This window comes from Prosopis cineraria, unplaced genomic scaffold (assembly GCF_029017545.1).
Source record: "Prosopis cineraria cultivar Desert tree isolate PC_DT_omini unplaced genomic scaffold, ASM2901754v1 PC2, whole genome shotgun sequence".
Classification (NCBI taxonomy): Eukaryota; Viridiplantae; Streptophyta; class Magnoliopsida; order Fabales; family Fabaceae; genus Prosopis; species Prosopis cineraria.
This window is the reverse complement of record NW_026555333.1, coordinates 9320050-9346268: the sequence shown is the minus strand read 5'-3', so window position 1 is coordinate 9346268 and position 26219 is coordinate 9320050. Positions and strand designations below refer to the sequence as shown.

The 26219-nt window shown below is 34.3% G+C and overlaps 2 protein-coding genes across 4 annotated transcripts; one reads left to right on the top strand and one right to left on the bottom strand.

Moving 5' to 3' along the window:
* Positions 1 to 11660: 11660 nt before the first annotated feature.
* LOC129303045 (endo-1,4-beta-xylanase 1-like) lies at positions 11661 to 17902 on the bottom strand. Of its 3 annotated transcripts, XM_054942043.1 has the most exons (9): positions 17760 to 17902; positions 16576 to 16795; positions 16365 to 16421; positions 15291 to 15658; positions 15044 to 15209; positions 14547 to 14899; positions 14092 to 14269; positions 13395 to 13931; positions 11661 to 12955 (listed from the first exon to the last, which is right to left on the bottom strand). In XM_054942043.1, exons 2-9 carry the CDS (start codon positions 16660 to 16662, stop codon positions 11822 to 11824), a joined length of 2880 nt encoding a protein of 959 aa, XP_054798018.1. In that variant the 5' UTR covers positions 16663 to 16795; positions 17760 to 17902; the 3' UTR covers positions 11661 to 11821. The 3 variants fall into 3 exon arrangements, with proteins under 3 accessions (XP_054798018.1, XP_054798019.1, XP_054798020.1); XM_054942044.1 differs by having other exon boundaries at positions 15050 to 15209; positions 16576 to 17900; XM_054942045.1 differs by having other exon boundaries at positions 16365 to 16451; positions 16576 to 17899.
* Positions 17903 to 22504: 4602 nt separating this feature from the next.
* LOC129301946 (zinc finger CCCH domain-containing protein 23-like) lies at positions 22505 to 23922 on the top strand. Its single transcript, XM_054940575.1, has one exon. The coding sequence runs from the start codon at positions 22597 to 22599 to the stop codon at positions 23674 to 23676; it is 1080 nt and encodes a 359-aa protein (XP_054796550.1). The 5' UTR covers positions 22505 to 22596; the 3' UTR covers positions 23677 to 23922.
* The last annotated feature ends 2297 nt before the right edge of the window (positions 23923 to 26219 follow it).

The window sequence follows — 26219 nt, the reverse complement described above, 5'->3', positions numbered from 1 at the left end:
TAATCTTTAGAAATTAGTTTACTGAATCTTATATTAATTAATTTCTTAATTTAAATTTTATAAAATATTGTTAAAAAAAAAAGCGAAGGAGGCAAGAGGAGAGTAATTTCAATATCAAGAAGAAAGGGCAAGGGAAGGGGGGTATATCATGCATGATACGTGGGTGAAGTAGAAAGGACGTTTCCAAGTTTTGAAAGTCTTGAAAAGGAAAAACACTGCCAACACGGAGTAACAACGTACTGGCTGGAGAATCCTCTTCACTTGTCACTCCACTTCACTATTCTTCGCCTCTTCCCCATGCACTCTCTCCTCCTTTTCTTTTCGTTCCTTCTTAATTAATCCAACCCATTCATTCCATCTGATTCATCCATTCACAGGTTTTATGATCTCACCCACTAACCCTGAGACACTGCCTGAGGACTATGGACCCCCACACCCCCCGAGACTCCCGCGCTCTTCTCTCCATTATTGCTATGTTCTCTCTCCCCCACCCCATCAATGTCTCCACTTTAATACTCTTTCGCTTCTGGATATCTCACCTGGTTCATGGATTTGATTTGCTTCTGAGTTCTGACTTTAATGTTTTGTTTTATTTTTAATTTAATATATTTTATATTACTCTCATTAATCTTACGTTTTTAAAAAAAAGGTGACACATAGTCTTTAGAAATTAGTTTACTGAATCTTATATTAATTAATTTCTTAATTTAAATTTTATAAAATATTGCTAAAAAAAAAAAAGCGAAGGAGGCAATAGGAGAGTAATTTCAATATTAAGAAGAAACGGCGAGGGAAGGGGGGTATATCATGCATGATACGTGGGTGAAGTAGAAAGGACGTTTCCAAGTTTTGAAAGTCTTGAAAAGGAAAAACACTGCCAACACGGAGTAACAACGTACTGGCTGGAGAATCCTCTTCACTTGTCACTCCACTTCACTATTCTTCCTCTTCCCCATGCACTCTCTCCTCCTTTTCTTTTGTTCCTTTCTTAATTAATCCCACCCATTCATTCCATCTGATTCATCCATTCACAGGTTTTATAACTTTGCTTTTTACGTCTCCGAAAACCCAACCAAGGTCGCTTACTACTTCTACCTCGCTCGTTAAATCCACCTTAAATGTATCACTTGCCAATCACACACACATATACGCAACACCGAGTTTTGGAATAGTCATGTTTTTGTGACATCAGTGACACGACTAAAAAAGCCTTTTTTTTCCTGCATTAGTCAACAATAACGATACGTGTGTGTGGAAAAGGAAGACCGAGCCGGATGTGAAAGCCCAGCAGGGGAAACACCGCGTGGAGTACCAGTATCTCACCGCACTTTTTCTACTACATTTATTTTTATCAGGAGATTGCATGATTACGTAATTGCAATTATGCTTATATCATTCACTTTTACCGAAAAACTTGCGGTTTGTTACTCTGGAACAAAAGGTCATTGAGAATTTTTAGATAGACCTATGGCACAACATTATTCATAATCTATCAACCAGAAATACGACTCTTAAATAGTATTAAATAAATATAAATTAATTTTAATAGTAATGATATTGAAAAGATAAAAGTTAAAAAATTAAATAGATATTTTTTATAAAAATAATTACACATAAAAATTTATATTTAATTTTATTAATATAATCTTATTGAGTAAACTAAAAATAACGTGATATATCATGTCTGTCCAGGAATTTAATTGTTGCTCAACCTGTAATCACGGAGGTTATTAATTAATTTCGAGTGAGATTGCATGTTAATCGCGATCCCTTCGTCCTCACTTCAGTTTTTTGAGTCGAGTTACAGTCTAGCTGTCCATTATTGGGCCATTTCTTTTTCCAATCACATCACCTTCAAAATCATCATCATATGTATGAGCTGTTCCTGTCACGTCACTTTTAAAGTTACCCATGAATTTTTCCTCCTTTAATAAAAAGCACCGTTGATTCTACATTTGTTTTTCTCAATAATAATTTCATGATTTTTCGCTCCCCCAGACCAATGCCTTTGCAAGAAAAAATGTAATTGCATCCACAAACTACTCCCTCTTCTTCACGTTATAGGCACCTTGCAAATGAATTTTGTTATCTTTAATATGGGATATTAATTATAAATTTTGTTATGTTTAATATAAAAGATTTAAAATATTTAATAAAATATTAATTATATTTTAAAATATTATTTTCATTTAAACCCATTAACTATCAAAGGGAATATAATGCTGAAATTTTTTAATTAAACAGGTAAAAAATTATAATCTTATTTTATTTTTAAGCAAAATTAATATTTTAATTACATTTCCTTGATATCAGTGAAATGGTTAGAAATATCTTATAATAAAAATTAGGAGGTTTTTTATATTAAATTTTACTGTAGTTCAGGAGTACTTATTTGATATTAGATTTGTGAAAAAATGATAAATTACTTCTCATTTTAATTAATGTTAAAATTTTCTAGTTCACTTATCAATTAACTTATTTCACTTGTTCATTTATTTATGTAATGTTGTTAACTATTCTACTTTATTTGTTTATTTTTTATAATAAAATTCAATGAAAGTCTAACAATGAACAAGTGAATAAGAATAATGAACAAAATACATAAATAAATGAATATGTGAAGTAATGCAATAACAAAGCAAAGTTGGAAGGTTTTGATATTAATTTAGATGAGGGATAATTTTATTATTTGTTTAAAAAAATTTAATATTGAATTAATAGGATAATTAACACCATACTGTAGTGTAATTTAAAAAATTTAACTGCTTTGAATTTAAATGAGTGTAATTAACGGATCTTTAAATTATTCTTAAAAGAAAAAAAATTAAGATACATGTGCGTGTGAAGAGGAAAATAATGACAAATTTCGAGGGAGCATCCTCAGGAGAATCAAAATTAGGTAAAAGTCACATTCTTGTCATCTTTGTTACCTTTTGCAAATAAGGCACGACATGTTAATTATTACGGCCATGTTTTGAACTTCCAGTAAAAATGTAATTAACCGCACTACTCAGATGACAAGCTTCGGTTCAAAGGAAAGAAATTAACATTAAGCCAGTGGAATCATAAAACGGACAGGTCCAACGAATAATCAGAAGGCGAGAGCCAAGGGCCAGTCGTTCCTGTCTCTACAGACTACGGTGGTGTCATCAAGTTTACATGCATGGAAATTATGTAGGAGTAGACTTCAATTTTTCGCTGGCGCGTGATTATCTTTGCTTTAATTAATTAACTAACATACTGACTCTTAATTATCTTTGCTTGGCACGTGATTGTTCAAATCCCTATTAAGATTATCAAATATCAAATACTTAAGTGGAAAGACAATTGAATATATTAGAAGTCATTCTGTGCAGCTTTTAACAAACAAACTTCATTCACACTGAGAACAGTTAATTAGTTAACAGGAGAGATTCATGAATTCTTATTCTAACACTGATATTGACATTAAGAAATGAGGATGTAGAATGTATGGCACGAAATAAAGAACCGATCTCTGTGCCTGCCATTATCAAGTAAGGCAAATTCTAACAAGGCTGGTTAGATAATTCTGAGAGTAGATGCTAAGCAGATGACAGTTCTTTGGAGGGCCCATGTCTGCCATTAAATCATATCATTCATGCTTAGCAGCCACCTTTCCCAATTCAATTAGTCATAAATATTCAACAACTAACTTTTGCTGCGTAAGGAAGACAAAGCCAATCAAGAGTTATTTATATAATTGCGTATTAATAATAATATTATCATATGTGGCTGATTATCTTTAACAACTTGTTAAGCAAGCTAATCCAACTCCAGAGTAAGAATCCGAGGGATAATTTATCTTCCATCTCATCACTGAACATAACCAACATACTTTGCGTCTGTGGGGGTCCAACATCTTCCACGACCACGGAGTTAATAGTGTTCCCATAAGCTCAACTAATTAATTAATAGGATCCTCCCTCCAGCTGCTGGATAATTAATACTTAATAGAATCCTCATGTAAAAGAGAGAAAATGGGAAAAAAAAAATGCAACTTGCTTTATTAGGTAAAATATTCGGATCTACTGTCAATAATGGAGAATGGGTTAATGAGTATTTTAACTTCAAACTAGCGTGCCAATAGTACCTGTACTCTTTGAACTTTTGAAATGTAAAAAAATTCTTTTAATTCCTAAATTTGGGGGTATTTAAAACGGATAGTTAAGTTAGACAAAAAGACTGTTACTTTTGTTGTGTCACTCAATTTACACTGAAATGACACTCACCTAATCAGTAGACTGAGCCCCACAATTATAAAAATAATAATTTTTTTTAACTTAACAAAAAGTTTTAAACATTTAAAATTTAAAAATTAATAAAAAAATTTATATATTTAAAAAATTTAAAATTTATGATATTACTCATGTGACAATTTAGGATTTACAATATTCATTAACTTATGGATAAAGAGGATTAAAAGTCCCAAACATTAATTAGTCAACAAAGGGCTCATTATTCAATTACCGCGTAACAGAAAAGTTGGATGCCGAGTACAGTAACAAGCACTATGTATTTGACTAAAGTGAGGAAAAGATTGAAGATGTCTAATTAAAGAGATTTAGAGATTGATTTGACGGAAAAAGACAGAACAAATTCCCGTAAATAATATTAAACTATTACAGTTCAGTAAAAAAACAGTGTCAATAATGTTTCGGTCTTGTCATTTGCATAAACCTTTTACGCTTGTTCAAGCATCATTGATCAATTAATTAGATTGCTCAACAAAACCTATCGAGTTCTGACGAAACATGTATAATAACAATAATACTCACTCACTGCTAATTTATAAAATATTTTTAATAAAATTTTATATGTTAATAAAATACATTAAATATATTTATTAATTTATATCTAAAAAAAAAATAAATTTTTATAATTATCACTCATCTAATATTCTATTTATAAAAGTATGTCTATGAAAGCATAACATCAAAAAATATTATTAATAAAATATTATTTTTATTAAATATTTTATATTTTAAAAATCTCATTCAATAAAGTATTTTATAATATAGGACAGAGAGGCACATGGATAAGCTACACTTTTTTCCCCCATAAGAATTGCCAGAATGAGCCGCTGATTCTTTACTAAAAGGAAAAAGAAAAAAACAAAACCACTGATACTTTTTGTTTTTGGGCATACGATACGCCATTGTAAACCAAGTTTTCGGAAGTGTTTATATAATTATATGCACTGGATGAAATGTATATTAGTAAATAAATTTTCATCATTGAAACAAAGTAATGTCATGTCATCAATTGGGTCAAACTGTGAAAGTAAGGCATGAAGCTGAGATGACTTTTATTTTGTAATTGATAAATGATGCATGCATCTTACCAAAATAATGTTTCTACGCATAGTTTATTATTTTACATGCGAGTGATGGCCAGGAGGATTCTGCCCTTTTCCTAACCTTCTAAGCTATATGGACATCTTTTTTGCTAAAAGTTTTAGCAATATAAATATAATAATGACTTAAAAGTATTAAGTGCGCTGCCTTTATTAATATATTTAATAATTAATTATACGACATGGCCCTTCTGTCCCTTTGATTATGGATAGTTAAAAATGTTGATGATTTTTTTTTCTCCTTTTATACATGGATTGATTAAAGTTGAAACCACAAAAGGGGTAATTTGAAAAGAATCTCATTTCCTTTTTTTTTCTTTTTTCTTTGACGTCTGAGTGAACGTCGCAATAATGCGAGCAACTATGCTCATGTCCTCACTTACTGGCAAGCGAATCACAATCAATCCTTGTTTATTCAATTTCGTGACGATCAAATCTGATCGACTCAGACGTTTTTTTTTTTTAATTCGAGTCTCGGCACATGCATTGATTAATAATAGGGTTTAATAATAATGATAATCTGATCTTTTAATTAATCTCATGGCGTGTTCTTTTTGTTTTTCCTACCGGAATCTGCTTGCATGTTCGCCACATGTCATAATGAAGATTATAATATCTCAGATGTGGCTTCAGAGTTCTGACCCAGAGATCATCAAAACATGTCTGCCTACAGCCCTAATAATACCACAGGAATTCTAGACTCCTTTGATACACCCAATCATTACAAATTGAAATTAAACTGAACTCATTTTTCCATTCGTTTAACATATACCTATGTGCTGCATTGCACGTGTTGCTTCAGCCTTCTTTTAAATATATATAGACGAAGTTCGACTGGTCAATTCACCATAACACTGGAAAAAAAAAAAAAGGTAATACAGAACTATCAACTATTGACGAATACACAAAACGCGAAATGAATGTTAAGAAACTCAAAGTCACTTCAGTAATCCGATAATGTCTTACAAGAAAGCTTTGGGAAATCAACCCGTTAAACCTTTTGGTTATTGAAGTCTCAAATTATACATGGCAAGGGCAAGAACAAGGCGCGGGCTTTCCTCCCCTACACTGGCATGGGTTTTCTTACATTAAACAGAGATTAAGAAATGATGAGCTGTGTTATGTCACATGCTTGCTCAATTTTTTATGTTATATATAAATAGCATATTACATGTTTATTGGGGAGATCCAATTGAGTTGAATATATCCGACACAGAGAGAGGGAGGAGAGAGAACGTAAAACAGAAGCAATGGGTCCGTACATTCAAACATGGTTGAAACTGGGAACAGAGTTAGTAGGAGACAGGCCACAGGTAAGAGGGGCATTGACAGGGAGAGACATGCACCCTACTCTGAACCCTCACTTAACTCTCAGTTCATTTATTAATTTGTAGCAATTTTTAAAATGAATATTCATCTGTTATGATGATTGACGCGAAAGGCAGAAAACTGCGTCTTTTCATGTGTACAACATATCTGAGACTCAGATATGGGGGTTGCACAGTCCAGTCTTGAACTTCACTTCACTTTCAGTCTTCTCACTGCTATTTTTACCGTCTCGGTCATGGCCCCCCTTCCGTCTCTGCTCTCTCTGACATCTCCTGGGACCCACCAACGGTGTCGTTTCCATGGGGGCGCGCGATAACACCGCGCGAGCTGTTTCCCAATGCACTGCCCATTCATTCATTTTTCCCTTCTACAATTAAAGCCTTTTTTCACTGATGTACTGATTTAATTAACAATTCTTCTTCGGAACTACTTTGGATGTAGGTAACATCATGCGTGATATTGAGGCATTCTATTCACGAGAGTGATATGATACAAGACTCGTGTCGTGTTTTGCTATATATTTGATTACTGGTAAAAGATATAACTGTTATTTAAAATCTGGTATAAAAATCACACAAGGTGCATGGTTGACCCAAATGTAATGCACACCAGGTGAAGAGTGAGGGTGAGATAGGAGACATGCTATCAAAGTTAAGCAGGCTGGATATAAGGATGGGACGACCGGCAAGAGTCACTATGTGCCCATGTGAGAAGTGGCCTCCTTTTCAAGAAGCTCCAGGTATATGGATGCGACTCTCTGGGGCCCTCCTGTAAATATTTTCACTTCAATCATCAATCATGCTTCACAAAACATTAATAATATTATACACTTTATATATTTTATATATGTATTGAGACTGACGAGAGTTCAGGTCAAAAAAAAAAAAAAAAGACTGACCTGACTAGAGAATTTCTTGGCCAAAAAACAAACAGAGAGAGAGAGAGAGAGAGAGAGAATTTCAGAAACATGTTGGGGTGGATGGAGTCGAAGGAACAAGAGGAGTAGCTGGTGGGAGTTTGTCAAGTTGATGTGAGTGGGTCTTATGGGCCACACCATAATTTTTTTGATTTGATGGCTACTTAATGGGCTTCGCACATACATACACAATGATGTGCTTTCCATTTTCAGATCTCTCTTGTTACTAGTTTGATACTTTTAAATTGTCAAGCGAATCAAGCCTGCTCATCCGAGCGCCTCCGTGTAAGCAACTCACACACATAATCTTCATTCGCTATGGAGACGTGTGTATGTGTGCATCGCATTTCTCTCGGCAAATTAAACTTTATTAAATACATTTAAGAACTTTTTTTTTAAAACAAAAAATATAAACATGAAAAAAAATACTATTTATTTAAAAACTTTAAATCTACACTTAATTAACATAAAATAGAGAGAGAAATTGAAGTATTGGAATAAGTTTATTTAATAAAATATTAATATTCTTAAAATATTTTATATTTTAGAACAATAAATCTCATTTAAAATTATAATTTAAAATGGAGAGAATATAAAATTAAACTTGCATGAATAATTGAGCAGCACGGCCCGGAGTGAGGTTGATGGTGGGGTTCAGGGTGTCACGGTGTCATCTTATCCCCGTCATCGTCCGCGTGCGAAAACAATGTGGAAGCAATGGCCAATGGGTTGCGGTAATCAGAGTGACCCGAGGCATCCTACTTTCTGATCCCTTATCCCGTGTCTCTCGAGCATGTTTTCAAAGAATCAATCAAATAGAGTTGTTGACGGAGGGGATTTAATCTATCCATTCTTTTTGGGCTCTGTATGTGAGGCCTACGATGGGCTTTTGGGCTAGAACAGGACTTGCAGGCCTCATAGTTTGATGATTCTGGCATGGTTTGACGTTAGAGTTATCCAGTACTATTCCAATAGTACATTCTTGAGTTCATCCGATCGGCATACCGAGTGATAAATCCACGATCCTCATTGGACACGCAGGCGCAAGTATATACGATGTGCAACTTCCCCCAAAAAAAAATTGAGAGACCAAATCCAAAATTAGTCATTTCTCATATTCATGTACTTGTCTGCGTCGACGGTTGTGTGCAAAGTTAGATTTACTTTAAAACCCGTTTATTTCTCTTTTCAAGGAATAATATTGATGTCTTCATTCACAATTTCCTTACAGTAAATACGAAGAACCCCAGAGAATTTTTGTTTTCCTCTCAGAAAAAAGTCATAAAAGAAACGCATATTTTCTGCGAACAAGGTCAGAATAGTCCCTACACATATAACATCACATTATAGACTTTTGCACTTGATCAGTTTTTGTTGTCCAGAAACATGAACACTAACACGACATAACCGCTCGAAAGACTCAAAAAAGACTTGTCATCAGGCCCTCGGGTGAGGCAGGTTACTTATAAATCCATGGAGACAACTAAGGGGGAAACACGTTGTATGTTCCATGGAAGCCTCTGAAACCATCTGCCCCTCCCCATCAACATGCCCATGAGAGTGAGTCAACCGCTCTTGCTTCAGAGCAGGGAATCTTTTCCCAGCTTCATTGACCTCGCCTTCTGCATCCGCCAAGTGTGAATTGTCCCTACTCATAAACAGTTCCCAACATTGAATGGAAAATCGGACCGGATCGGTTGAGTCAACCTTTAAACCGATGACCCGACCTCTCCACCGATCCAGTTTTCATCCTGACCCAATTAGATTGTGATGCATAACTTGTGTTACTCATGGTTGTCCTCTCTCTCGTCCTGAAGCAAAACTTGCTTGAAGCAGAACTTATTGTAATGTTGCTACCCTCTATCTCCCTTGGTGAATCTTTTGTCATTTAGTCAATAGTTTTGATTGTTATGCCTCTTCTTTCTCTATATTTTTAATTCAAAATAAGTGATTTCTACATTATTTGCTGTTGTTAATTTGTCTATTATTGCTTAGCATTTCTATTGTTTTTCTTTATTATTATTTTTTATTATTGTTAGATTTTTAAGTGGTTATATTTTTATAATTATTATTGTATCGATATCTTATATTTTAATTATGACCAGTTTGCCATCGATTTGACCCTCAGTTGAACTACTAACTCGTGACCAAGTGCCTTGACCGATTCAATAACCACAGTTTTAAGTGCCTTGATTCGTGAAATCCCCCATAGCATATACCACCTACGGAAGGGTGAGCAAAACCCGCTCTCATCATCATCTCCTAAAAATTTTAAAAATTCAAAATCCACATCTTTTCATTATTTTTTTTTACTATAAAAAATTTATATTTTTCCTAAAAAATAATTATCCAAATAACAATAAAACTCTTTTTAAATCATTAAAAAACACATCATAAATTTTAAATACATTATACAATTCCAAATAAATATCTACTCTATCGTAAACAAACATTATGCCTATCAGTTATATTTTAATTCATTCCATTATTCACTTAGCCATGGAGCATCATCTAATAAGTTTCAATAACTATTTTCATAAGTATAGAAAATTCTTAATTATTATCATGTATATGATGTGCGTGTTTTATATAACACTATAAAATCCTTTAAATATGTGAGTATTGTGGGGTTAAATTATGAGGACTTTATTTTAAGTCATATTTTAGAAATAAATAAAGTAGGTAAAATTAAATTAAATTAAATTATTGAAAATATATTGCTAAACTTTACATACTATAAATATCTTAATGATAAATATTTTATTTGAACAAAAACACCTAAACTCAACCCAATATTTAAATTTTAGAGAGTCTGGGATATATATATATATATATAGAAGATGAGAGAGAGAGAGCGAGAGAGAGAGAGGAGGATGGGACTTAGGGTGGGCTTACAACTCCCTCATTTATATCACCAATTGCAAATAGCGTTTTTATTTTTAATTTGAAATAAAAAATTTAACATAAAAATTTAAAAATGATAAATCACTTAATCAATTTTAAGGATTTGTAACTGCAAGTCCCTCATTTCCAACTTAAATGCCCCTAATATGTAAGTAGTATTCTCATTTTTAATTTGCAATCACAAATTTACATAGAAGTTCAAAATGATAGATTACTCAATCGATTCAAAGAATTTGCAGCTACAAGGCCCTCATTTGTAACTAAGTTTCTTGAGTTCTCATTTTTAATTTGAAATCATAAGTTTAACATACAAGTTTATGAGGATAAATTAATCATTCAATTTCAAGAATTTGCAACAAGTCCATCATTTGCAACTACAAGCTTTTTAATTTGCAAGTAGTGCTCTTATTTTTAATTTGCAATCATAAGTTTAAGATGATAAATTCCTCAATCGATTTAAGAATTTGCAATTACACGGGTCTCATTTGGAACTAAAATTTCCCTAATTTACTTGCTTTTAATTTGGAATCATAACTTCAACATAGAAGTTGAAGATGATAAATTATTCATTCAATTTCAAGGATTTGCAACTTAAAATTCCTTAATTTTCCGGTAGCATTTCTATTTACAAAATATGAGCAATAGTTGCAATTTCATAGAGTAGTTGGGATTTGTTACTCATGTATGCTAGATGTGATGCTATATGTTTGTGCGGGCGCATTGCACCAGAATGAGAATTTGCTTATAATATATGTCAATCAACTTCCTTCCCAAAATTCTGGCCGAGATGCACACAAATAGAAAAGGGGAAAGATGAAACTAGCGAACAGACATAAGGGAAAAAAAACCAGAAGTGCAAACTGACGAGTAAGAACTAGGAGTACTTTGATATACTCGACGTTCTTTGCTTTTCTTGGCATTCTCCCTATCCCCATCATTTTGTGCGGTGGGGTTGATGGTGTTCTCTGCGTTTTCAACCGGTAGGCCAAATGCTGAAATTTTGTGAATTAGTGAACAAGGGCATTTTACCATATCATCACCTAAAGACCTATGGGACTTTGCTAGTATTCCAGAATTTCATATAACTTTACTGTAATTAAATGGACCCTTTAGAACCCATCTGTCATTTTCCCTTAATTTAACCATCACAACCCGAATAAACACATTTTATTTTATAATCAAAGAACAGTACATCCAAGCAAACATGACATGACATCACGAACTTTATGTATATCAACAAAAAAAAAAAAACTGTCGAATCATCAACACACAACATAACAACGAAGAAATACTTGTCACTAGGCGAAGCAAGATCCTTTTAAATCGATGGATACCACCAGGGGAGAATCACCCTCGTCAACAACAATTGTCTTGGAAATCTTCCTTGATGGGGTGTACACCTCCACGATGTATGTTCCATGGAAGCCTCTGAAACCATACTGCCCCTCCTCATCAACATGCCCATGACTGTGAGACAACCACTCTTGCTTCAGAGCAAGGAATCGTTTCCCAGCTTCATTGACCTCCCCTTCTGCATCCACCAAGTGTGAATTGTTCCTGCTCATAAACAGTTCCCAGAATCCCCACAGCATTATACCATCTACGGAAGGGTGAGCAAATGCCTCCCTCATCATCACTTCCAAATCATCTGCTCTCACATATTCATTAGTTGACGACACATCGAGCTCTGTAAACCAGATTGGTAGACCAAGAACACCCAATTTATTTAGGGCTGAACAAACAATAGGTCCCACAGGACTGTCTATGTGACCTTGAATACCGATTCCTCCAACAGGTGCACCTTGCTTTTGCAGGTCAATAACATGTTGAATGTATTTTTCAGGATATGATCTGGTATCGCATCCATCTTCAACATGATAATCATTTACAAACAGGGTAGCAGATGGATCTAATTGATGCGCATTCTTGAACATGCTTGCCCTGATGTCTTTGCCTAGTCTGTCTTGATAAAATGAACCATGCATCATTTCATTATTCACATCGTAATGCTTGAATTTGCCCTTGTAGCGAGTTAGAAGACCTGTCAACCGATCTTGGACAGCCTTCATCAAATCAGCTTTACTCAATGATTTAATCCACTGCTGAACTGTGCCATCTACTTCCCAGAAGATACAATGTCCACGAGTTTCTATGTTGTACTTTTGACACAATGCTAGCATATCATCGGCATCCTTATAGTTCAAATTTCCTTGTTGCGGCTCTGTCCAATACCACTTCAACTCATTCCCAAATACAGCCCAATTAAAATGTTTCACAAAGAAGTCAACAAAATCTTCATTGTCAACATTTGTTCTGTTGATACATGATCCAATAGGAAAGCTATTCTGTATTTGTCTAACTTTCACTAAGGTTCCAAGATTGCTTCCTGAGCCCAGTCCTGAGAATTTTAGAATAACATCTCGCTTGCGGATCTGCAGGTCATCGAACCAGAAATATTTCAAAAGACAATGGAGGTATTTAAAAATGATTGAAAGTTGAAAATAAAGAATAGAGTAACAAAATAGTTAGGCATTAACATTTCATGCAAAGAATCATGCTTTTTAGTATCTTATTCACGTTACAAAAAGAAAGGGTTTTCCAAGACGTGTTAGGTGCCAGATCTTATAATGTTTTCAGTACCATACAATGTTCCAGATGAGAGAGCAGAGAGTATGCTACTGGATCAAAATCATGAGTCAAGACTGACGAAAAAAAGCAAAACAAATAGCTCTTGAAGGATTGGGGTATTACTTTTATGTTACTCGTTCAAACCAGCTTAACCGCAGACATATAAAAATTTTTTGTCTCTGAATGAAGATGTGGTTTTCAAGTAAAAATAATTATGAGATTAAAATCAAAGCTAGATATTACCTTGTCTGCCTGCTTCTTTAAATATCTAAACCTTGTTTGTCTATCAACTGGGAAGATTTGAAGTCCAGCAACCATTAAGTCTACTCCAGAAGCAGGACCTTGGATATAAACCATAACTTTCGACGGTTGCTTCTCAATTCTGAAGGACCCACCAATTTCATACCATTTATCATCAGAGACCTCAACTTGTCCCCCATTGACCCACTGGCTGTCAACACCAAGGGCAACATTAACATTTTGTGGACCAGTTGATCCTGAGCCAATGCGAACCCAAGCAGATACTTGGTAAGTCAAGAAAAGTTTTAATTTTTCAGTGATCATCTGAGCAGGACCCATCCATGTTTGCGTGCGATTGGTCACAAGTATGTAGCGTCCACTCAGTGGTTCATGAAGACCAAGGGAGTCTCTTGCCATTGGAGGAATAAGATGCGGAGAACCAGTTCCAATACTTAAAGTACAATTGCCAAGGGGAAACCATCCGTTGGTACCATCAGTCAAATTGCTGTTCTCAATCACATTAACTCCAAAAGCAGCATTCTTCGAAACAAAACAATTATTTAGTTAGGAGCATGAAATACATGCATTTGACCTCACATTTATTTTACCTAATGGCAAAATTCACAATCTTCAAAACAGATGCACAAAACAAAATTATAAGAATTGCAAGCTATATTATTAGCAAAGCAGTTTTCTGCACCTTAAAATCTGGTGGTGTTGAGGGAGGTGCTTTAGCTGCATGCTTCAAAACCAAAGTATTGACAAGTATGTCTGTGCCAGGAGGAGGACCTTCTAAATAAACTACTACCTTTGATGGTGAACCGTTTAAAAGGAACTTGCCTTGCATTTGAACCCAATCTTTGTCTGTAGCCTGCCCACTTTAGTATATAAATAGATTTGTTCAGCAATTAAGAAATGTCAAGGGCTGAGAATTCTAACATCAACAATCAACTGCACATCAAATTCATGAACCCTTTTTGTTTTTGAAGAACCTGGCCATACTACACAAATTTTCTTTCTTTTTTTCCTTCAGCTTACCAAGAATGATCCTTTTTTTTCCCTTTCTTTAATACTTGCCAGGAATGTGATATCCTTGATAGTATGTGAAAACAGTAGTATCATCTTATGAAAATAATAAATAGAAAAGACACTTACTTGGCAATGCCTATATATTGCTCTCGAAGATCTGGTGTTTGGACCCACAAGGTAGCCCGTACATTGGCAGAGGTGACATTGTTACCATATATCCGAACTAAAGCAGTGACCTCATAGGCAAGCTTACGCTGTACTTTTCCAGTGATCTCTTGTTGAATCCCATTCCAACTTTGTGTGCGTTCCGTTGCTGATGCAAAATACTTCCCAATTTTGGGGAGGATCTTTCCATCTGCCATGGAGTTATGCAAAGCAATCTTGCAGCCTCTTCCAGACCAATTATTCAGGCCATCATCAAATGTCGGGTTTATTATGATGTTGTCATCTCCAGTAGAATCACATTTAATGCATGCAGACTTCCAAAATAGATATGAATGTCTCATGTTAGTGAGTTATTAATATATAGATACTAAAGTAATATACTTTAAAGTACGGATATCAGACTTTAATTAAAATGCTTGGATTAGAATTGCAAATAGAAGTAAGTGTTAAAAGTATACAATTACGTTATACTCGTTGGGACTGGAACAGGTGATCTCTACTGATTTTATAAGCAGGTCAACTCCAGAAGCAGGTCCTTCTAGATAAAATATAATCCGTTCAGGAATAGTTGGCAAGGAAAATGTCCCTTCTAGCCTTGCCCAGCTGGCCTCTGTTACTGACGTCCTGAAGAAAGCAATAATCTTGAAAATATGTTTCTATCTCTCAGGAGTGAAAGATATGCCACAAAATTATAAAATTCAGTACCTCCCAATGAACAAGTAACTAGTAGCTGAATCTTGATATTGCAGTTTAAGAGTTGCTAGAACATCAGTATTTGCCTGAGGAAGCCCAGATACTCCAACACAAGCTGAAACTTTGTAAGTGGAGCCAACGGAAATTTTGCCTGTGATATCTTGTTCCAGACCTTGCCAGCATTCCTTACGGCTAGTGACAACAGCATAATTACCATCTGACTCCACCAACATTCTTCCTTGAGAACCTGATTTAGCTGAAACTACATAGCCATGGCAGCAATTCGGATGCCATGACTCCAGCCCTCCAGAGAAGTCATGGTTTAATATGATATTAGTAGACCTCCTCTCACTTGGACAAGAAGCATTTCCTTTCATGATCTTTCAAATAATGCAAAATTTAAAAACAATTAGAACCAAAAATCAAGGAATACATTAATGTCTAATTGATACAGTTTTGGGCATATTCAAATACGTGTACTTAACAACTGGGTCAAATTCCCTTTACCACCTTCCATAAAGAGTGAAAAAGAAGCAGAAGGAAATGAATAAATCATCAAATAAGATTGATGGGTGGACATCAAAGACATTCAGGTGACTAAATTTTACTTTTCCAGAAGACAGATTGCAAGAATCCCCTTGAATTATTGTCTTATTTTTGACGTGCGACTTCTACCATCTATAGTTCAGTGTTAGTAACTGTCAACATGTCTTGACGGCTCGGAACAATTATACACAGCACATTTTATAAATAGGGATCAGATGCAGCTAGACTCAAGACAAAAACAAAAGAAAAAAAAATCAAAAACAAAAAGGGGGGGGGGGTAACCATAACCTTAGACACGGTTAGAGCAAACTTTAAGATATGAATGCATATGACCTCAGGTTCCATCCACTTCGAGGTCACTAAATAAATCATGCATCATGCCTTGCCAATGTCTATGAGAGTAAAAATAAGTCATAAACAATGTGGTGCAGTCGTTGTGGTTAATGCAGGACTCTTTTGAAAAATGAACGAGAAACCTCCGGAAAACCAAAACAAGAGTCTAAAACATCGTACAATAACGAGTGACAAAAAAGCCCATACCTTTGAGTCGCTTCCAGGATTGTTCTTTTGGATGGTTTCCATAGCTTCTCCGGTCCTCTAAGCCAATTCAACAATCAACGAGAAGAGCTTCAATGAGCAAAATACCAAATGGTCAATCAATTCAACAAGCGAGTAATATGATCCACTAAACGAAAACAAAGAGTTAAGTCAGCTCATAGAGAATGAAAGGGCGGGAAAACGAGGAAAACACCTGAGGATGACTGCTGTTGAGGTGACGGTGGGATTTGGAGGCTCTGCTTGTGAAGAAGCAGGCAGAGAACCTCTTCATTATATACATGAATTGCCCAGCAAAATTGCAAGTGAAGGCTACGGAAAAGTGCGGGGCCAACAAACCAACCAATAAGAGAAACTCCAGTTGGGAAAGCCGTTTGCTTTCGATCCTACCTGTTCTTTGTGCGATTTATCCAAGACTGCGGGATCAAATTAATTGTAGAACCAATTAAACATTTCTAGAATCCCCCGAAAAATATTTATTTTGCTGCTTTTCCTTCTCAGAGTGCTCCAGTCTTTCTGTAATCTTTCGCTTTGTCTTGCAGATAAGTAATGCTTGAATTGGAATGGAAGCCTAAGGCTCAAAGGTCAAGGATGTTTATGATTCTTAATCTTAAAATAATCTCCAACCCATTTGTACCATACTTCAATTTCAAGATAAACGAAGATGGATTTTTCCAGAGTTAGGTGAACCAGGGTTTTCTATACGTACATACAAAAACTAGATATTTGATAATAGATCACCCTACATATATAATACGAAGTCGAATTGCAGACATCTGATGGAGCCCTGAAATTAAAGGACTCTCACCAATCCAAACTCTTAAGCTTCCAGATTTTAGATACAACGACGGTCAATCATCGTCTTTAAATCTCGCCAATACTAAACTTCAGAGCGGCCACATATTTTGCAAATGAAAATTGCTAAATAATGCAATTGAGATCAATCAAGAGTGAATTGAAAATATGAAACCAGTACGTATAGTTTTATATAAAGAATTCCTTTGAAGGGGGGCTCAACCAAAAATGCCGTTCTGCGCCCAATGGGGCTTCCTAAAACTTACGGTGATCAACCATAATTATTCCCCAATGACAAACTTGAATAATCATGGCGCAGCCGAACTTAAGACCCCTTGTCATTCTACAGGACAAGCTGATCCGTGGAGGGGAAGAGAGAGGTTCTAATTAAGGAAGTCCACTTAAGCGTAAAGAAACAACCCGCACTAGATCGAAATCGATTATTTCTATGGTTACAGAAGGCATTGCATGGATATATACACGTAGATTGAAGCAAGAGAGGAATCTCTCTATGCATCGAATTGAACAGATAATTTCACCTTGGGAAGAGAGTGAAGTATGTAGAAAGTAAAGAGCGAATCTGACCTACAGATAACTATTCCTGTCTTTGGGTGAACGCAAAACCGTTCCATTCCAAGGTTCCTTCCCGCGCTACAGACACTGCAATTTGGAAAGGGCAAACAGCCAAACACAAAGCTCATTCTCACTCTTTTGAGTCTCTGTCAAGACTCGGGAACAATCCGGGACGACAGTCGTTTTTTTTTTTAAAAAAATTTTTTTTATTATTATTATTCTTATTCTTTTGTCTTGCATCCTCCTCCCGTCTTCTTGCCTGACCCTTCGATTCAACGATCGATTGAGGCCCAGACCAAGTCGATGAAAGGCTTCTTGCCTTTTTTTTTTTTGTTGGTATAAATCATTCAGTATTTTAAAATATTTTAAATTTATTATCTGCCTCAAATTAACCCAGAAAATTTTATAATGATAGTAAGGTATGAATGAAATAATCTTTTTAAGATCACATTAATTATTGCGTTTCTTACTCTTTAATATTCGAATACTTACCCTAAAAAATGCCGATCATAATCCTTTTCAAGTTGATTGGGCGCCATTGGTTCTTTGTCTTATTTTAACCAGAATGGAAGACCTGAAATTGGTCTTTTCTCCGAATACTGTTAGCCTTCATTTATTGGGCTAAATGGCTTGTATACCTGGCTCTCTCTCTCTCTCTCTATTTTTTTTCGGCTGAGGAATTGGCCTTCTACGCAAAGTACCATGGACGAGGTTCAATGTTTTATTTGATTTAGTTGCAAAGTATTTATTTGAGATTAATTTAACCATTGCAATAAGAGGAAGTTGGGTCTAGTTAAAAAAAAAAAAAAAAGCCAGTGCCTCGTATCCTAACGGACTAAGATTTGAATTTTCACCGATAGTTGATGCCTACGGAAGTTAAAAAAAAATTAATTTACCTATTATTTTTGAACTCACAAATTTACTGTTTTCATATTTCTAACTTATAAAATTATATTAATATACTAATAAATTTAAATTAAATAAAAAATTGATTAAACTTGTCAAAGTTTTTTTAATTAGCTTGAACAAGTTGAGAGTATATTGTGTAGAATTTAATTTATAAAAGCGGTAGCACCCAATTCAAAAAAAAAAAACTAAAAAAACTAATACTAATAAAAAAAATCAAAAATAAATTGCATTATTTATATTTGAAATATAGTTAAATCAAATTATAATCATATTTTATATTTTAATTATTTAATCATATATTTTTAATGATTATTTATTAATTAACATAAACTCTAGCAAATTTATGATTTAAATTTATAATTTAAATTTATATTCCCATCATGACTCGTGGGTTTACTTAAATCCGCCAGCTTCACAACCTTGAACCGCTTTTTTAACATTTAGACCTCGCTATAACGTGCCAATCACAATTTTTTTTAGGCCTAAAATTGAATAAACTCTAAATTTTATTAAATTTATTAAATTGCTTTAGAGTACGATACTGGGTGCATTATTGACAGCCTATGAGTATGGTAGATTGCAATTTTTTTTAAACAAAAGGTAGATTGCAAAAATTAAGTGGAGCATTATAAATGAAGAAATTTAATGCGTGAGAGAGAGAGGGGGGGGGTATTTTGGTTAAATATTGTTAAATTTTATTAATAAACATTCATGCGGGTGAGCTTGCTACTCCGAGGACAAATTAAAAGAGAGGTCTCTGCACGGCACACAGTAATTTGAAAGGAAAACTCTAAAGCTAAGACTTCAAATCCGTAAATTTTACAAAGTTTATTATTTCAGAATAGAAAAAAATGCATGTTTTATAAAATAATAACATTAATACGTGTGTTGATTAAAAAAATATCTTATATTTAAGTTAAATATTAAAAATATAATGCATTTTACATTTTTCAATATGTAATTAATGGTTTTTCAGAAATACCCTTAATAAATAAATAACCTGACCCTTCATTTTTAAATAGAACACCTATTAAATAAAGATAAACATAAAAAATAGCAATAAGCTAAAGATAATTATAAGTCATTGAATATAATTAAAAATAATTTACTCCCCATGTTAAAAGCTGTAAAGTATTTTTCATATTTTAAAATGTAATTATTATATTTTTTTAGTACTCATAATAAATAAATAATGGTATATTTACTTTAAAGTGAAATGTTTTGTTAAATAAAGTAAAATAAAAAAATAATGTTAGTTTAAAGATAAATATCTATTTTATTATGAATGAAATTTAATTTAAAAATATTTTTTAAACAAAATGAGTATATATTTAAAAAAAATAGCATAGTTTTATAAAAATTCATGAATTTCAATTTATGAAGATTTGTTTAATGACGGAGATACAATAACGTGTCACCCTAGCGATCGACTTACCTCTCCCATCTCTTGTGAGATTTAGATCCCCTCTCATCTCCCCCTCATCCTCCAACCATCTATGTCGTCCTCTAATTTGCTCTCATGTGCTCATATCAACAAATTTGTCATCTCTCTTCTTCAATCTGATCATATCAGTGACTCCATTACCTCTCTACTTTGATATGATTGTCTCCCATCTTTGGTTGCTTGTCTTTTGCCGTTGTTTATTTTTTCTTTAAAAAAATATATACTTATTCTGATGGGAGTGTGTGTTATAATCTACCACCACGTCGCATCCCTGGATGGTGGTGGGTTTCATGCATTGTTTTTAAAACAGACCGAACCGGCCGGTTTGATCGGTGAATCGGTGACCCGGCTATGTGTCCGGTCCGGTTTTTCTTTTTATTGTGATTTAAGTTAACCCGGGTTAATCGGGATTAACCCGCCCAACCCCTTGGTTCAGGAGGGTTGGGCGGGTTGAAATTAAAAAAAATTGATAATGATTAATCAAGATGTATATTTATTTTTGACATGATAATGATTAATGATAGGTCAATAGGAGTTATAGGGTAAAAAAAATCATACTTATGTCAGATGGGGGACAGAAGGAGCAAAAAGAAATCAAAAAGTATAAATACATATTATATTATATTATTTTTTAATTTGAATTATTTAATTAAATAATTTTTAAAATATATCACTTTTATTTTAAAATAAATTTTTATTTCTATTATTTTAACTCATTGAAATTTTTTTATCATTTAGTTAACCTTATTTTAAAAAATATAAAATGTTGTTATGCTTTATTATTGTTAGAATTATTGTTATATGTTATATGAGATATTAAAACTTGGATATGTATGAATGTATTGAGAATTAATACATTTTTTATTTAAATTATATTATTTTATTATGATCGGTCTGACTCCGGTTTGACCCCCAGTTGAACCCATGACTCCTGACCCTTGAGTTTGGCCGGTTCAATGACCGGTTCGGTTTTCAGTACTTTGGTTTCATGCCTTTCTCCAGCTTTCATATTATTATTGATGGGTTAAGCTACATTTTATTTTGCATATATTGTTTACCAATAAATTCACAAAAATTATATTATTGTTGTTGTTGAAATTAACATTAACATATTTTATTTATTAAATAAAGTTCAACAAACTTAAAAATATTATATACAATTTTATCAACATTTACATTTTAAAAAACAATGTCTTTTGTAATAATTTGTGCATTTGAATTTGATTTTAAATAAGTCATTCAAGTATCTTGAATTTCATTAAAATTAATTTTAAAAAATATTACTCAAATATATCGCCTTGTAACATAATTAATTATAATTAAAATTTATTATATTAATTAATTTTTTTATAATTAATTATATTCAATTAAAGTTCAAACACAATTAATAAAAAAAAAGTGCCCTATAAGCCCATAGGGTATATTGTCATAGCCCATCAATTAGCATTAAAATAAAATTAATTCAAAGAGAGAGAGAGCAAGGTAATCATTTTGTTTACTGTCCATGTGCATCTTTTCTACAAGAGATCATGCTATTTCAAATAAGAAAATCACATTTTAACAACACAAAATTAGATAGATATATGAGCATTTACACGACCAAACTCTTCTATCACTCTTCTTCCAAATTTACATTCACCATCTCCCTTATGGAAAAGAAAAATCCAATCCTGTTGAACTCAACCAATATGGATGAATGTGTTGTTTAAAGTTTAGGTTTCTTTTTAATTAATAAAAATATCATTTCATTATTCAATATATCAATCTTCTTTGTTTACCAGTGATAATGTACCAGTATTAATCAAATCTACAGAAATAAATATTTGTAAGATATAAATATTACAACTTACTCCCTCTAAACTCTATACGTGTCTAATTATATTTATATGCGTAATACTGAAGATAGTAGATTAGTGGCTAGCCAAATCATTTCCAGAAGAGATCTACGGGAAAAAGATAAAGACAGGAAATGAGATGTAGAAAGCAGAAACCCCTATGTAAACCCATATGGGGGACAACTTTAAAAAGGCAATGAAAATTCATTGACCATGTAATTTTGAAGTTAAAACAAAGAATCCCCCAACGATCTAATAGAAAGCAGGGGGAATGATGTACAAATTTCCTACGTTATTTAATATTTACAACCCATCTCGATATATAAATTCATGTAATGCGTATTTCTACAAAACAAAAAAAAATATAAATAAATAAGCAGCCAACATATTAAATTATTAATTTAACATTTATTTGTTAACTCTATTTAGGAGAACAGTCTAGGGACTCCACTAAAAAAAGAAAAAAGTTAAAAACAAAGAAATAAAAGGAAGAAGAAGCTAGGGAGGGGATAAGATATTTTTAAACCACAGTTGAACTTAACCTCGGTTAAACAAACTCCGCTCACGTCTTCTTCCCCCCGCTGCAGTTTATATTCCTGACACCTACCTTCTGCAATCTTTCATCCAAAGAGTCCCAGCTCGGAATATTGCCCCTCAAAAAATGGTGATCGGAGAACTAGCTTGTTTGGCCCCGAACTTTCAGACTTCTCATTCGAAGTCGCTCGATGGTTCAACCATAGCATTGCCCATCGATGGTTTGGCTACCAACATAAATGGCAATACCGCTGGCTGCGATTATCCACCTTCCATCGATTCCTCGCCCGCCCTCCACCCTTTCCTTTCCAATGAAAGTGGTCTCACTCCCATTGATCTGGATTCGCTCTGCGAAGATTTTGACGCTTCTTTTGACGCTTTTTCCAGCGATCAGTTCCGCATCTTCGAGTTTAAGATCCGCAAATGCGCGCGTTCCCGGTCACATGACTGGACGGAGTGTCCGTACGCCCACCCCAGCGAGAAGGCTCGCCGGAGAGATCCTCGGAAATATCACTACTCCGGCACCGCATGTCCCGAGTTTCGCAAAGGTAACTGCAAGAAAGGTGACTCGTGCGAGTTTTCTCATGGGGTGTTTGAATGCTGGCTCCACCCCTCTCGCTACAGGACCCAGTTCTGCAAGGACGGAACAAATTGTCGCCGCCGGGTGTGCTTCTTCGCTCATACTCCTGAACAGTTGCGGTTCCTCGCTAACGGGTCGGGCGAATCATTGGAGGGATCGCCGATTTGTCACGCTTCCTTCGTTTCATCGCCGACATCTGTACTCCAACCGTCGCCGATCTCTTCATTAGCCGAGTCCCCACCCACATCGCCCCGAAATCCCCGACACGGCGGGATTGAAGTAAGCGGCTCCATGCGTAATGTTCAAAGTGATAAGCCGCCTCCAACTCGTGTTCTCTTCATGCGCGATGGGTTCGGTTCACCTCACGGGATCCATACGGGTTTGGTGCTTGGTTCGCCCCGTGGTTCGAATCTCCGACCTGGGTGTTTTAGCCCCGCATCGACTACGACTCGGACAATAACGAGATCTGGGCTTAGCACCGTGGACAAGTGGGATCAAAGCTGCCAAGAAGAACCCGCCATGGAAAGGGTCGAATCTGGAAGAGAACTTAGAGCCAAAATGTACGCTAGGCTCTGTAAGGAGAACTCATTCGGGAGGAGCAACGCGCAGTTTTCTGGAGTGTTCTGACCTGGAAAGATTTGTATTCATTATCATAAAATTTCCTGTGTATAGCTGAGATGGAAGTCGAGCAGAGACTCTTTTTTATTTTTTGGTTTCGTGATTTTTTGGAACATTTTCTCTGTGCAATTGATTTCTTATTGCTGCCAAATATGTGAAATCAATTTACCGTGTAACTTTTGTATGTCCATATGTTCATGTCAATTGTCGGTGACGAAATGTATTTTCTTGCAGATGAATAATTTTTTTGAATTATGTCGGTGGTGGGGAAATTAATAATCTCAGAAGAAAATCTGTCGGATAAAATGGTGTTGGATTTGTTTGGGTTCATTGTATCATGAAGCATATGTGGGAGGATAGCAACTCCTCGAAACAAAGGAGAGTGGTCTCAGTTTTGGGCACATGGTGCCTATATTGGCGTCACATAAATCGTCTTCTTCTGAGAAAAAAGTCGGTGTTTGTCTTTAAGCTCGGATTCTGATACAGTTTTACTCGGTCTGAGCCTCCTGGGGTTCCAATTTTATAAGCTGTTTATCCATGGCTTTCGTGCCTCATCTTCGTGTATCGATCTGTCCCTAAGCTCAATGAGACGGAGCGTACAGTCGTCGCAGAAAAATATACTAATGTGTGTGTGTGTGTGTGTGTGTGTGTGTGTGTGTGTGTGTGATCAAGCTCATTATAATAGTACTTGTCAGTGCTAGTAATTAAACTTATCACAACTGAAACTTTCATATTGTGCATGCGAGCTAGGAGGAATGAAGGGGAACAAAGAAAGATGGTGCAGACATCTCCGAGCAGCGTAGAATGAGCCGAGAATCGAACCACCTTCCATGGGATAATTCAATGGTCATAAATTGGTGTTTTCAACGCAAGGAATGACATTAACTACTTGGTAAACAGCGAAGAAGTATTGATAAGCAATATTCCTTCGCAAGAAAGGAAGAGGACCATAGTTTTATATATTTATTATATTTTTAATTTTTAATCTGAATGCAATAACTTTAAAAAGCAGTGTAATAAAAGGGAACAATCTTCACCTTCATTCTTCATATATTGTAAAAGCCGCGAGTAAAGTGCTCCACCCGAATCTTTAATTCTTTATATTTTCATAAAATTTTATTATAACAAGGAAATTTTGTTGGAATAAATTTTGAAATGAATTAAAATATATTTTGTTGTAACAATTGAATATGATAACTTTTTAAAAAACATCTTTTAACAAATTATTATCTATATTTTAATTTGTACAGGTGAAATATTATAGAAAAATGTGATGATAATACATCATAAAACAATAAATTTTCTATATATTTTAATATGAGAAGTAACAAGTTTTTAAATTTTAAATAATGAATTGTTTACATTTGATGTAAAAAAATTGTTATTTATTTTTATTTTTTACACACTAAAATCATCTTCAATGCACAAGAAATAAAAAATATAATTATACTTTTATGTTGTAGCTATGAATTTATAATTATATAGACAATTTTATTGCATGCCTTCCAAATACTATTTTTTCACATAATTATCAATTTTAATATTCATCTTTTATTAATTTTTAATATTCCCGTTTTACTTTTCCCGATCGCATCAATCTATCGAATTATATATAAAAATCGGAAGTCATGATCGGAGCTTATCTGAAAGGAGATCTGATCAGATGTGATGCTGACTGTTGAGGCTGACACGGCAGCCCTTATCCACTGTAACCTAAAATATCTTAAAGCTTATCCAATTTGCGCCACCTGGTACTCAGAGATTCTATAATATAATATTCACCGAGAAAATAAAAAAGAAAGATGAAATTCACGGAGGAAACGAGCGGTGAAGGATGCAAGTTTGCTTTAGGAGGGGGGCCCTTCAAATAAAAAGCAATGTCTCAAGTTGATGAATGAAGAGCAGTGAAGGGGAAGAAAGGGGACAAATAAATGGCGATAAGGAAAAGGGTCCAAGGAATGAAGGAAAAGACAAAGTTGGCTGGTGGATCCTCAATTCAGTCATAAGTCCATTCACGTTTTCATGACTTGGAAAAGTTGCTCGACTGGGGAGATTCCCCAGTGCCGCGCTGCCCCCAGGATTGTCCACCTTTATTATATTTCCATTTCAATCCCAGTTCCCGTCGATATCCAAATCCCCCGCATCACAAAATCAAAATATGCGCTCGTCATTAGGCAAGCTGTCCCCTTATGACTTGTTTCGTTGCTACTAACTAAGCATTCAATTTCGATAAGTTAATCGTTTTCGCTCCTATTAAATATTTAAAAAAATTATATCCAAATCTCATATAAAAAAATCTATTATCAAAAAACTTGATGAAATTCACAAAACACTCACAAGTTTTAATTTCTACACATGGACCCTTGGTTAAGTTATAAATGTATAAAATTTAAAATTTATGAATATTTTATGAATTTTATAAAACCTCTTAATGATAATTTTTTTTAAAATGAGACATAGATGTAATTTTTTCAAATTTAAAAAAATTATAGCTAATCTCATATAAAAAAAATTATTATTAAATGATTCCATGAAATTTTTATTGCGGTGTT